The 14,291-nt window shown below is 53.2% G+C and overlaps 1 protein-coding gene across 1 annotated transcript in view; it reads right to left on the bottom strand.

Moving 5' to 3' along the window:
* Nucleotides 1-7,638: 7,638 nt before the first annotated feature.
* IGFBP2 (insulin like growth factor binding protein 2) overlaps nucleotides 7,639-14,291 on the bottom strand; it is a 29,929-nt gene continuing 23,276 nt past the window's right edge. The window contains exons 2-4 of the mRNA XM_007966218.3: nucleotides 11,305-11,534; nucleotides 10,090-10,230; nucleotides 7,639-8,134 (exon numbers count right to left, since the gene is read on the bottom strand). Of these exons, the coding sequence (XP_007964409.1) occupies nucleotides 7,970-8,134; nucleotides 10,090-10,230; nucleotides 11,305-11,534 (536 nt within the window). The 3' untranslated portion in view covers nucleotides 7,639-7,969. The remainder of the gene's footprint in view (nucleotides 8,135-10,089; nucleotides 10,231-11,304; nucleotides 11,535-14,291) is intronic.

Genomic DNA, 14,291 nt, shown 5'->3' with positions numbered 1-14,291 from the left:
CTCGGGCCACAGCCGGGAGGGGATGGAGAAAGGCCCCCGGCAGGATCAGGGCTGAGCGACTGCTCCGTCCAGAGAGAACCCCCCATCCCCCATCCCCCAAGACAAGCCCTCTCACTGGAGCTCCAGCGGCCCCTTCCCCATCTGTTGGAAAGCCACCACAGTCACGGAACCCAGGGCAGCCTACATCACCTCCTCAGGCCTCCATTTCCTTGTGGGTAAAACCTCATGGAGCTGCTGTGAGGATTCAGCCAGTTAATGTCCCCAAAGCCCTGAGAACTGGAAACATTCGGCATGTGTTCCCCTACTGTTCTATTAACGATTATTACCATCTTTCCATCTCAGTCCTTGCTATGAAGTCAAGTGGCCTTCATCCACCCTTAGACAAATGCGAAGTTTCTGCTCCTTGGAGAAGATTTTAAGGAAGGCATTTCCAGAATGTTCCTCAATCCCTCCTCCCACTGCCTTGTAAACTTATAACTCCTGGGAACCTCTGGCCAAGATAAACTCTCCCTCTGGTTCCTACCCAACCTCCACTGCTCTCTGTGCCCAGTGAAGAGGAAAACCCAAGATGGCACCCCTGATGTCAACCCTTGGGCACTGAAGAGCACAGTTCTTGCACCCTCTGACCTTCTGCTGCCTCACCCTGTTGCTTTCCTCCCTCCTAGGCCCCTTCGTCGTGAGGCTCTTCCCCTACAGCTCCTCCCAGTTCACAGAGCTGCACAGCACACTACCCATTAGGCACCCCACTGACCGCACCCCCCCAGAGCCTCAGGTCCGGGAGCACAGAGGGGAGACGGAGGCGGTGGCATCCTCACTCTGCCCAGCTCAATGGCTGAGGCTGCCTAGAAACCATGTGTCCCGTCCTGTCCTAGTCACAGGACAAGTGGAGTCACCGGGAAGTCCCTGCCTTGCCAGTGGCCAGATTTGCCACCAGGCACACCTCCTTCTGGGGTGGCTGAGCCACTTGCCTGACACCTGTCAGCACCAGGTCCCTCAGGTTCACAGAGTAGTCTATCCAGCCAAAGAGCACGGCGTTTGGACGCCTGTCACTCAGCCCGCCCTGTAGTCACCTGGGAAGCCAGGGAGGTTCCCACGCCGCTCTCTCAGGCTACTGGGGCCCAGCAGTGGAGGTAGAGGAGGAGGAGGTGGAGGATGCATTAGGAGGTGCACAGAGGGAACAGGCACCTTCTCTGCTTTCCTTTCCAGGGGTGCCTCGAGTAGGGGGACAGCAAGAGGAACTACAGGAAGGCCTCCCATGTGGCACCTCCTGCCCCCAGACTGTCTCCTGGCTTCTCCAGGGGAAGCTGCTCACCCTACTATTGCACGCACACTGCCTGGAGCAGGTGCCAGCCGGGATCCTTCTCCCCATTGCTCCTCCCCGGAGGCTGTCACACCCCGCCCCCCGCACAACCCTATCCCTCTCCACTGTGGTCCTCTCTTCCCCTTTCATCTCCTCCTACACATATAACCCACATCTGTGAATCCCTGCTCACAGCCCGTGGCCATCAAGGATTATGGCTCTGGACGGACTACTCCACCCCTGTCCCCCCATCACCCTGCACCACCCGTGCTCAGCGGGACAACCCACACAGCCCCTTGGCGACAGCACCATTCCCCTGGGGTCCTCACGGTTCAGCAGCCCAGAAACTCTGTCTCCCTCCCTCTCCCCGGTGGTACGCTGCTGGTCCCAGCGCTGCCACACACCATCTCCCTTTCCCTCCATCCACTTAAGCCACACTCTAAGCTCTGGGACCCCCAAGGTTCCACATTTAAAATCTGAAAACCCCACTCTCCCATTCTAATCGTAGTCTACTATGAGACTGAGAAGAATGAGGCAAGAGACCAGAGACGGTTTTACCTAAGAGAGACAGAGAGCCTTTGCTCGCCCCTGCTTGAGTTTTCAATCCATCAGCTCTCTCTGGCTCTGCTGCTTTGCCTAAGGAGACCGAAGCCCACAGCTCCACGCTTGGTGTCAGCTTGTCTTGGGCTCCCCTGCCCTGCAGCACCTCAGCCCTGTCCGGTCAGCACTGTCCCTCCTGCACGGCACTGCTGAGCCCTGCAGGGAAGAGTAACACTATTGGGTGAGCTGACATCCCCCCAGAATCCCCAGGCTCAGAGGGCCCCACATCCTGCCTGGGAAACCTATTAGGGGCCCCAATCGGATTATTTCCCCCACTTTGCCCTCATTTCTCTAATGCATTGTACCACCTTCCCTCATTCCTAGCAAACACCCTTACCTTCTCCCTATCAGAGAAAACCAAGGCCAGCAGATGAGAACCTTCCCGTCTCCCCATCCCAACCCCTACAAAGCTACCCACAAAACCACCCACCACACTCTTGTCTCCTCCCCTGCCAGTCTTCCTCTATTCCCAAAGACAGCCGCTTCCTGTGCACTACCCACCTGCTGGTCAGCCCCCCACCCATCAACCATCCCATCTCTCCTGTGTTGGTGACAGAGGAAAGGGGGAGGGAATAGAGATGAACCATGGCCTGCAGACAGAACTGATGAACCTGCTCAAGAATTGACATCGGATGAGAACGAGGGAAAGTCAGGGGTGTCTTCTCCACCCAGTGTCCCTCAAGCAACTCAAATACAATTTGTCCCATGTTTTTCCATGAACTCATCCTGTAAGCTCAGGCACTTGGCCTCTCTTATCATTTTATCATATGCCTTACAAAGTAGAGGTTCAATAACAACACAATTTGAACTCATCATCTTCCCCACTAAGCCATCCCCCTTCCTTCTCTTAATTCTTATTTAGCCCCCTCCTCTTCTTCCCTGTTCTTCCTCCTCCTCCTATTTGCTGTCTCAGAGAACAACACTGCATCCACCCAGCTGTCCAAGCCCAACCCCCGGCCTCAGTCCTGCCTCCTCATTTACCCCTTCCAACCGATAAGCCACCAGGCGCCAGGAATCAGTGACCTCACGGACCACCCTCACCCTCAGCCCTTCTCTCCATCTCCCTGGCCCTGATTCATTCAAATCATGCTCACTTCTCCCCTGGATCCTTGCAATTCCTCCTGCAGGAATGTTCCACCCACTCCCACTCCATGTCTTGTCCTCCACGCTGGACATCACAGTTGCAGTTCACTTTCTTTCTTTTTTTTTTTTTTTTTCTTTTTTTGAGATGGAGTTTTGCGCTGGGGTGCCATGGCGCAATCTCAGTTCACAGCAACCTCCGCCTCCCGGTTTCAAGCAATTCTCCTGCCTCAGCCTCCCAAGTAGCTGGGATTACAGGCAAGTGCCACCATGCCCAGCTAATTTTGTACTTTTAGTAGAGATGGGGTTTCACTATGTTGGTCGGGCTGGTCTTGAGCTCCTGACCTCAAGTGATCCACCCATCTCGGCCTCCCAAAGTGCTGGGATTATAGGCATGAGCCACTGTGCCCAGCCCAGTTCACTTTCTAAACACCAATCCAATCATGCCCATCCTCTGCCTAACTTCCTTTCTTGGTATTTAACTTTTGGTCCAGAGTTCAAATCCCTCAGCAACACACCCCAAGTCGTTGCTGATGTGCCCTGGCTTCTTCTTCCTCTCGCTCCTCTTCCACATGCCGCCTCCCTTCACCACACGTATCCCCAGCCATGCGCTGGTGTCCAGGGTCATCGTTCAGCTCATGACTTGAAGGTTTTGCAGGCCAGGCACGGTGGTGCACTCCCGTAATCCCACCATTTTAGGAGGCCAAAGTGGGAGGATCACTTGAACCCAGGAGTTCGAGACCAGCCTGGGCAACATAGTGAGACCCCCTGTCTCTACAAAATAAAAATTAGCCAGGCATGGTGGTGCATACCTGTAGTCCTAGCTACTTGGGAGGATGAGGTAGGTAGGAGGATCGCTTAAGCCCAGGAGCTCAAAGCTGCAGTGGGCTATGATCATGCCACTGCACTCTAGCCTGTGCAACAGAGTAAGACCCAGTCTCTAAAAATAAATAAATACAGACATGAAAATAAGATAAAGTCTCTGTACATGCTGCTCCCTCTGTCTGAACCCCAGCCCCCAACACCCACACCTGCACACACATGCATATGTGATGCACACACGTCCTGCCGCTCCTCTCCCCAATCTCAGCTTCTTCCTTCCAACCCTGCCTTCACCCTCTCTGAGACACCTTCCCTGACACCAGACTTAACTATTCCTCCTAACTGCCCGACATCCCCTGCTGGAGGGGTACCGCCATCCATGGAGGGCCATCTCTGGGTTTCAGGGCTGTTTCCTTCCACAGGAATCTCAGTCCTTCAGGACAAAGGCCGTAATCTTCTTCATCTCCATCATCTTCATAGCCTGACATCCTAACACTGAGCCCGGGATACAGTGAGAGCTACTGTGTGTGTGTGTGTGTGTGTGTGTGTGTGTATGTGTGTGTGATACAGTCTCACTCTGTTGCCTAGGCTGGAGTGCAGTGGTGCAATCTCAGCTCACTGCAACCTCCACCTCCCAGGTTCAAGTGATTCTCCTGCCTCAGCCTCCCAAGTAGCTGGGACTAAAGGTGCCCGCCACCGCATCCGGCTAGTGTGTGTGTGTGTGTGTGTGTGTGTGTGTGTGTGTGTGTGTTTAGTAGAGACGGGGTTTCATCATGTTGGCCAGGATGGTCTTGAAGTCCTGACCTCAGGTGATGCACCCGCCTTGGCCTCCCAAAAAGCTGGGATTACAGGTGTAAGCCACCACGCCAGGCCAAGAGCTATATTTAGGCAGCACTTGCCATGTGACAGAAATGATTTTATATTCTCAAAGCCAATCTTTGAGATAGAAACTATCCCAACATTTAAAGAGGAAGTAAATGAGATTCACAGAGATTAGAAATATGTCCAAAAGCACATAACTCAAGAGAGTCCAATTCTGTTCAAAGACCACCTCACCTCCACGGTCACGCTTTTAACCACCACATCTTATTATGTAGCTAGTATTCAGGACACATCGAACAGATTCAGGGACGACAGTGGTGACTGTCCAAATATAGAGGGCATAAGAAGAGGGGCAGCCCCATGGGCATGACCTGTGCAGTCACACAGGGCTGGCGCTTGGTTTAATGTTCTGCTATTTCTGTCTTCACATTCTTAGTAATTTCTGAATAAGAGACTCCATATTTTTATTTTGCCCTGGATCCTATAAATGAAGTCAACCAGTTCTCCATAAGAACCACACAGGAAGCAAGTTTCAATGCAGACTCCCAGGCCCCTCCCCGAGCTTCTAACTCAGGGGGTCTGGGATAGGGCCAGTAGTAACAAGGTCTCCAGCTGACTCTTTCTGGAGCACTCCTTTTCAATGCCACAGACTCTCCATGGCCCGATGTATGCTCAGCTGCAGTTCCACAAGCTGCCACACAGTGGCAGTATAGCCCCGGTGTTTGCTTAACTTTTAAAGAGGCAGATGTGCCTGACATCTGCAAGATCCCTGCCCAGCCAGCCATCTTCCCACATGGATGCAATGATGCTTCCTCTCGGCAAAGGTTTCTAGCTCGCACTGCACATCAGTTAGTGTGGTTCCTGCAGCTAGAGCCACAGCAGAGGTGCTGCTCACCCACTCACCCATAAAAGCTACCTCTTCAGAGGGTTGGGTACAAAAGCACTTACGGTAATGGAGGGGAAATGGGCAAGGAGGCTATGGCATCCTCAGAAGCCCTCTGCAAAAGTTCAAAGAATGGACAAGGTGGCAACCCTGGGGCGTGAGGTCTGGCAAACAGCTGACCCAACAATGGTCCCATAGTAACCCCTCCCATTTTATACAGTCCTATAGGTTTCAAAGCACCTTCACATCTAGTCTCACACTGATACCACCCTGTTATTTGAGGCTGATAACATCCGCAACAGACAGATGCGAGAAGGTGGATGGCATAGCCCCAGGCGATGGAAAACGAAGTGGTGGGAAAGGATCCAAGCCCAGGTGTCCTGACTACGGCATTCTTCTTGCCTTATCCCTGGTCCACAATCACCATGGAACCTAAGGAAGGAAAAAGAACCTCCCTGTGCTCCGTGGCAGACCATTACATCAGAATGTCTGAAGCTGAGGTACTGGCATGAGTTTTTGTTTTTGTTTAAGTGCCCCCGTCGAGTCAAATGTTCACCAAGATTGAGAAACACCAGGCTTCCCAGGAGAGCAGGCACGGGCTGCTCCACCCAGGGATAGCAGCTCCACCTGGGGACAGCAGCCTCGGTGCTGACTGCTCTTTGCAGCAACTGAGAGGACCGGGGGAAGGGCCAGCTGCAACAGGCATGCGCTGAATGAAAGCCAGTCAGACCCCACGCAGGGACTGCTGAGCTTCAGGCCCCAGGTCCATTCAGTGTCCAGAGCCCTCTAGGCCCTCTCCAAGCATCCCGCCTGCTTCCACCCACAGGGCTAGTATAATTCAGGGGTGGGTGGGTGCCACGCACTGGAGTTAGGGGTCCCCAGACCCAGGGCAGGAGAGTTTGGGCACTTCTGGGGACCCTTTCCTCATCTGTAAAGTGTAACTAACAATAGTGCCTGTTTCATGGATGCACAAGGATCCACTGAATGAATACTTTTGGGGCAGTGGCCAAGTGCTGGCCTTGGCCCGGTGCAGCCTAGAACACACCCTTCTGGCAGGACTCCATCTATTCTTGGGGATCTGGTTTTCCCGCACTCCAAGAACGCTCATCTTGTGCCATTTCCGAAAGCTGTCTTGCATTCCAGCTACACTTATGTCACACCTGGTAAAGGGCCCGCCACCCCTCCGCCTCCCCACACTCACCAGATGGAAGGTCTGGAAGGTAATGGATTGGGCCAGGCCCCTGGGGAGCCCCTCCTCTGTGGGAAGGGATCAGACTCCAGCCACAGGAGAGGGGAGTGACAGGAGAGGCCAGGCCCTGGGCCACGTGCTGAGGAAGGTTAGGGGGCAGGGACTGTGGGCCTCGAATGCTGAGCTTTCTCCTCCCATGGCCCGTCGCAAAGGCAGGGGTGGGGGTGCATAAGACCCCTGGAATTCACTGGAGTTGAGAGGCCAGAAGAACAGAGTGGCAGAGGTAGGTGAGCTCTGATGTGGAACTCTGCTAAGGAAACAGAACACATTCTGTCTCCTTCCACAGTCTCTCAGCCTGCACACCTTGACAAATCACAGCACTTTGTTTCAATTGATATTTGCTGGTCTGGAGACCAAATGATTTGGTCGCCTGAATTCTCAGTGGTGTCATCTTTATGAATAAGCCAGTTAACCACAGCCCAACTCCCTTTCTTTGGGGGTTGAACAGAAATGTCTCACCCTGGGCAGGAGGGAGCTTCCTTTATTTCAGGGGTCAGACAACCCCAATTCCAACGTTTCCTGTTCCTTATCTCCCACTGCAGTGTTATCTGAATGTGGGAGGGAGGAAGCTGGACCCACGCTCCACGTCTCCCCTGACCCCCACCCCATGACTCATGCTGCCCCTGTAAAGTGCCAGGCACGGTCTGCACGGGGGCAGAAGCCTCACCTAAGAGTCCTAAGGCTGCACTGGAGGGTTTGATCTGGATTCAGGAGGTTCCCATTATTTCTTATTGCCATTTCATGAATGGGAAACGGAGATGGGGCCTTTCCCATTTTCCTAGGAGCCAGGGGCAAAGCTGGACGCTGGTGGGTAGGCCAACCTAGGCCAGGTTCCGCATCTCTCCATGGAAGACCCCAAAGACTCAAGCAAAAGACACACACTTTACTTTTCCTTCCTTTAATCTTATGCAAAAGGGACACAGGGGTTCAAAAATAAAAATTTCTCTTCCCCCTCCCCAAACCTGTACCCCAGCTCCCCCACCACAACCCCCTTCCTCCCCCGGGGAAAGCAAGAAGGAGCAGGTGTGGCATCTGCAGCTGGGAAGAGAGAGGCCGGGGAGGTGCCGAGCTCGGTGCTGGTCTCTTTCCAAATATAAATACGTGTGTCAGAACTGGAAAATCCTCCAGCACCCACCACCCAAGCACTCTCCGTTTTCTGCCGGTGTTTGGAGAGGGGTGGGGGCGGGGGCGCCAGGCACCGGCTGGCTGCGATCTACTGCATCCGCTGGGTGTGCACCCCGCGGGCCTCCTGCTGCTCATTGTAGAAGAGATGACACTCAGGGTCCCCCCGGATGGTGGGGGCTCCCTGGATCAGCTTCCCGGTGTTGGGGTTCACACACCAGCACTCCCCACGCTGCCCGTTCAGAGACATCTTGCACTGGGGAGAGAGGAGAAGAGCGTGGAGGAGCCCGCAGCCAGCAATTTTCCTTCCCTCCCTCAACCCGGCATCCACTGAGCAGCCACCCCTTGCAGCTACCCACGCGCTGCTGGGTGGAGCTTCGCAACCTCAAATATGCGCCAGGGAACCTTGATGAAATGCAGATTCCCATTCAGGAGGTCCCTGGAGGGCTGGAAATTCTGCATGGCTAGCGAGCTCCAACGTGACGCTGACGCTGCCCGCCCAGGGACCCCTCTGATTAGCAAGGCCATTCAGGACGCCCGAAGATGAAAAGACTCAGTCCCCAGTCTCAAGGGAGGTCCTATCCAGTGGAGGGAACCCAGCCTGCTGAAGCTCAGTCACCCTGTAAGGTGCAAACCCTCATGTTGCGATCAAAATCAGTGTGTGCCAGGCACTGAGTGAGCAAAGACACACCGCTCGTTCAGTTTCTAACAAATACAGTCATTTAATCCTCACAACCACTTTGTGAATTAGATGCCATCATTATCCCTGGTTTACAGATGATAAAACTGAAGCACAGATGGGCTAAGCAACTTGCCCAAGGTCACACAGCTGGTAAGAAGCATAGCTGAGATGGAAGCCAGGTATTCCCCAGGCATTCCCACTCCAAGGTCTCTGTTTTATGCATAAGCTAACTACTCCTGCAAATCACATTAGTTACCCAAAGACGCAGCAGACAGCCTGTTTTCCATGAGAAGTGATCGAGATTTTTTTCTTCTGAGCTCCAAATGGAGTTAGGCGGCTTACATTTAGAGGGCATGTACACAAATAGCTTCTAATACTAACTCATATTTAGCGGGTCAAGGTGCCGGGATGGTGAAGAGGGTGGAGGAGAGGTGAGACCCCTGGGCCATCAGCAGAGCCCTGTTCCCACCTTCTGGCTCCACACATCCACACTTTAGGTCAGCCCAGACTGCCGTTAGAACCACCAGGGCAGCTTTATTAAATCCCAAAGCCCAGCCAGGTGTGGCAGCTCACGCCTGTAATCCCAGCACTTTGGGAGGTCAAGGTGGGCAGATCACCTGAGGTTAGGAGTTCAAGACCAGCCTGATCAACATGGTAAACCCCATTTCTACTAAAAATACAAAAATTAGCCAGGCGTGGTGGCGGGCACCTGTAATCCCAGCTACTCAGGAGGCTGAGGCAGGAGAATTGCTTGAACACGGCAGGTGGAGGTTGCAGTGAGCCGAGATCGCGCCACTGTACTCCAGCCTGGGAGACAAGAGCAAGACTCCATCTCAAAAACAAGAAAAAGAAAAGTATGTTACAGGGAAAATATTGCATATGCACACTTGACTATTAAAATGTGTATGAACAGAAGGTGGAAAGAGGAGGGAGAAGGGCTCCTGAGTGGTTTACTGAAACTTCATTTTCTCCAATGTATTTACAGTGTTCTTCTAGATGGCTTTTCAAAATCTTTCCAACAGCATTTCTCCATCCCTGACTCTTCACTCCCTGAGATGCTTCGAAACCACGAAGGCAACTCGGCCAATGGTTGAAATCAATGATGGTGAGCGTGTGGCTCGCAGATTATCAACCTCACCTGAGGCTTGTTAGCGCTGCAAACCTGACCTACCACGTGGCAATTTGGGGGCGGGCCCCGGAAGAGCTCCAGGTGATGCCAGTGTCCGATCAAAGCTAAGATGCTTGGTTTAAGCCACTTCCCTTCTCCAAGAGCCTCCTCCTAACCCAGACTCCAAGTGAGGCCGGTGGGTGGTTGGGCGAGTGGAGCCAGCAACTGACCCGTCGCAGGCAGGGGAGAAAAGCCGCACCCTCCCCGGCCTGGCAGCTCCAATTCCCATGGTGACGGGAGTCTGAGTCTCTCACTCAGCTCGGACCTCAGAGGATTATAGGCGGGTGGGGCAGAAACAAGGCACATCTGGGGCCCAGGGCTGAGGAGGAGACGCTCTGGCCCGGACTGGCCCCACACTCACCTGTTTGAGGTTGTACAGGCCATGCTTGTCACAGTTGGGGATGTGCAGGGAGTAGAGGTGCTCCAGAGGGCCCCGCTCATCCGGAAGGCGCATGGTGGAGATCCGCTCCAGGACCTGGTCCAGTTCCTGCTGGCAAGGAGTCTGCGCACACAGACAGCAGGAGACGCCCGGAGTGAGGACGGCAGGCCCACGAAGCACGCACCAGGTGCAAGCTCAGGGAGAAGCTGCTGCACAGGGAGGGGACTTTCCCATGGTCACACAGCCAGCCCGGGGCACAGGGACTTCTGACAGCCTGCCCGGGAATCTCCCTACCATGCTGGGTGCCCAACCCCAGCCCCTAAAGAAAGTTGTATGGATGGGAACGTTCACTCCTCTCCTTGTTCTGTGACCGTGGCTTTCAGGTGTCAGAATGGGCTCTACCTCCAAATATCGATCCACGTGGCTGTCTCCGGAGTCTCTATGCCCCCACCCCATGCCCAAGCTCCATTTCTTTCCATAAAACCAACCAGGGCCAGGACCCAAGATGGCAGAACTGGGAAGGAAAGAGGAGAGGAGGTAGCTCAGTGAGAGAAGCATATGGCAACAAGAGTGACTGAGTTTCAGGCCAGGTGCAGTGGCAGGCACCTGTAATCCCAGCGCTTTGGGAGGCCGAGGTGGGAGGATTGCTTGAGTCCAGGAGTTTGAGACCAGCCTGGACAACATAGTGAGACCCCCATTCCCACAAAAAAAATACAAGATTGGCCAGGTGTGGTGGTACATGCCTATAGTCCCAGCTGCTCAGGAGGCTGAGGAAGAAGGATCACTTGAGCCCAGGAGTTGGAGGCAGCAGTGAGGCATGATGGCACCACTATACTCCAGCCTGGGCAAGAGAGTGAGACCCCATTTCAGGGGAAAAAAAAAAAAAGAGTAAGCAAGTTTCAGGGACTCTGTCTTCATCTCTGGGATTCATTTTCTTTGTCTATGTTCCAAAACCATACAGAAATGTGGAGGTTTTAGAAGGAAAGAACATCAAGAAACCACATGTCCAGTCTATTTCACAGCCAGAGATACTGATTGCCCCAAAGGTCACTATGTTCCACAACTATGTTTGTGGAAAGAAAGGTGCTTTGCCTACAGGTCACACCAGACGAAGGTCCTATTGGGATGCCCTCCTCCAGCTGAGACCCCACTTTCCTTGTCCTCCCACCCCTCCCACCAGGCCTGACCCTTACTGACCCTCGCAGGGGGTGGTCGCAGCTTCTTGGGCTCCTCCAGGCCGAGGTGATGTTTGCCACCCTTGCCCATCTGCCGGTGCTGCTCAGTGACCTTCTCCCGGAACACAGCCAGCTCCTTCATACCCGACTTGAGGGGCTTCCGGCCTGCACTGCCTCCCCCGCCCAACATGTTCATGGTGCTGTCCACGTGGTTCTCCACCAGGCCTCCTTCCGAGTGGTCATCGCCATTGTCTGCCGAGACAGGAAAGGAAGAAGAGCTCCAGGTCCAGTTTCCCAGAGAGACGTGCCCTCCGGGAGCCACCTGGACTGTAACGATGATGAAGGTGGAGATAACGCACGGCTAATGAGTGCTGATAGCCTGTCAGGGCCCGTGCTGAGCAATTTACACAGATGATCAATTTCAGCTTCACCCTAACTCTTAGGTGGGTACTACCAGCACCCTCCCCAACTTTCAGAGACAGAGAATTTGAGGCTCACAGAGGTCAGTTACTTGACCAAGATCACAAATCTGAAAAGTGATGGATTCAGGATTTGAACTCAGGCTGTCTGGCTCTAGAATGACAGGGACCCTCTCACAAGGCTGGGGCAGAACAGAGGTGCACAGAGGGATGAATGGATTCGAAAGGCCCTGACCATGGAATGGGTTTAAGTCCTTTTCGGGACCCCCCAGATTCTCCCACCATAACCCCCAGTTTAAAGTTCTTCATTTGTGGTCTGGAGGAGCACCAATTAGTTGAGTTTTTTTTTAAACTTGTGCCACAGACATCACTGGGCTGCAGCATGTATGGCAAAGAAGTGAGAAGGTGGAAGGCCACGTCGCCACCCAGAACCTGGTCCCACCACCCTCCCTGCTGTCACTTTGCATTTGCCCACCTGGCCCCGCCTGAGGTCCCATAGTGCTGCTCCGAAGCGGCTACAGCTCTACCCCACTGACGTTCCCTCGTTCCCAAGTCTGTCTATGCAGCCCACCCCAACCCCATTATACTGAGAGCACTATGACTCCTTCCACTTCATAGCTTCAGCTTACTGCAGGGCATGAAGCTTCGTGATGTCTGTCCAAGAAGCATCCATGAAGTCCCCTTAGACTTTCTTCAACCTTTTGTGTACACAGCCCAGGTGAAGGAGGCCTTGAAAGCAGCTCCAGCCTGCCACCGTCTCACTCTGGCTGACGCACGTCCAGCCAAGGGAGGCAGAGGGGATCTGAATTGCACAGCAGAGCTGTAACCAGGTGACAAGCCCAGGCAAGCTCCAGAAGGGCAGGGCCTCACACCACCCAGCCCCTGCCCCTTGGAACACAGCAAACAGCCCCAGACCATCCCACCCAGAGCTACTCTCCTGCAGGTCTCAACAAGATCTGGGTGGGTGCAGAGGGGTGTTTTTCAACCAATCTTGCACATTTTCTCTTCCCCATTAATGCATCTTCAAAAACTTACAGCCCTGAGAACACAAATGAATAACTCCTATTCTATACGAGGGTATTAACTCACTCACTAACTAAAGGAGGGGGCGCCTCTTCCATGCCAGGGACGGCACCGGGTGCTGGCACACCAGCAGCACCTGCTGTCAAGGAGTGTCCAGCATAGGCCCTGGCATATGGAGCATTTGATGGAGGTTTGTCCCGTCCCTTCCCCTCCCTCCGAGCCTGATAACTAATCAGCTTCACTTGCAGTGCGGCAGCATCCTTTAGAAGCCAGCACGCCGTCCCCAGGGTAGCAGCACTGGTTAAAGGGGTGTAGTCAGGTTAAATCCCAGCTCTGCCATTTTCTATACCAGCTGCACATGTTCTCCCCTGCACAGACGCTCTCTGTGCCTCTACTTTCTTAACTGTAGGTTGCTGGATAATAACAATTCTTTTTTCAAAGAGCTGTTTAGAGTTATGATGAAAGAAAAGCAGTTAAAAGACAACTTAGGCCGGGTGCGGTGGTTCACACCTGTAATCCCAGCACTTTGGGAGGCTGAGGCAGGTGGATCACTTGAGGTCAGGAGTTCAAGACCAGCCTGGCCAACATGGTGAAACCCCATCTCTGCTAAAAATACAAAAAACTTAGCTGGGCATGGTGGCGCACATCTGTAATCCCAGCTACTTGGAAGGGTGAGGCAGGACAATTGCTTGAACCCAGGAGGTGGAGGTTGCAGTGAGCTGAGATCGCACCATTGTACTCCAGCCTGGGCAACAGAGCAAGACACTGCTCAAAAATAAATAAATGAATAAATAAAAGACGACTTGGAGCACAGAAATTTTATATGCAGGTTGCTAGTGGCTATTACGCAGATGGTGATGACGAATGCCCCAGTTATCTACTACTTCAGCAGCATGGAACCCAACCAAGAACAGGGAAACCAAGGAAAGTAAGCTCTGAACATCCTCATAGCCGTGTTTATGACTGGGCATGTTTAAATGTTGGCATTCTCCACTCAAGACGAGGGGAGAGTCATCCCGTGAAGAGCCTTGACAGTTCACAACAGTGCTGCACCAGGAAGCCTGGCTTCTGGGTGTCTGCTTTCCAAGGCTGCCGCGGAAGAAAGTCAACAAAATTGAAGGGACAAAGAAGGAATGCATGTGGACGGTGGCAAGAAGGATCAAATGGCAGAGAGGAAAGAGAACACTAAGAAAACAAAACACACAAACCCCGGGTACATTTTGTGCGTGGCAAACAATGAATGCCACACCGCTCAGCGACCCCTTCCGTGTCTTATAGCCCAAAACAAGAATTACGTTGATGACGATGATCTTGGGACATCAAAAGGGGGAGGGAATTAAAAGTCTACCTATTCATCATTTTAAGAGACTTTTATCCAAAATTGTTGAACGTCAGAAAAAAAAACCGAAACGTTTAAACGTATAAAAAACCTCTGAAACCTGGAAAATTCTTTTATTTAGAATGGCGATTCCCACAGGGGCTCTGGGGAGCCTGGGTTGTACCATAAATGAAGCCAGCAGAGATTAAATTGTTCCCAGCCCGGGAGCCCAGCACCACCAGCAGGAAA

This window comes from Chlorocebus sabaeus, chromosome 10 (assembly GCF_047675955.1).
Source record: "Chlorocebus sabaeus isolate Y175 chromosome 10, mChlSab1.0.hap1, whole genome shotgun sequence".
In the NCBI taxonomy this organism is placed as follows: domain Eukaryota; kingdom Metazoa; phylum Chordata; class Mammalia; order Primates; family Cercopithecidae; genus Chlorocebus; species Chlorocebus sabaeus.
This window is presented reverse-complemented; position numbering and strand designations above follow the sequence as displayed.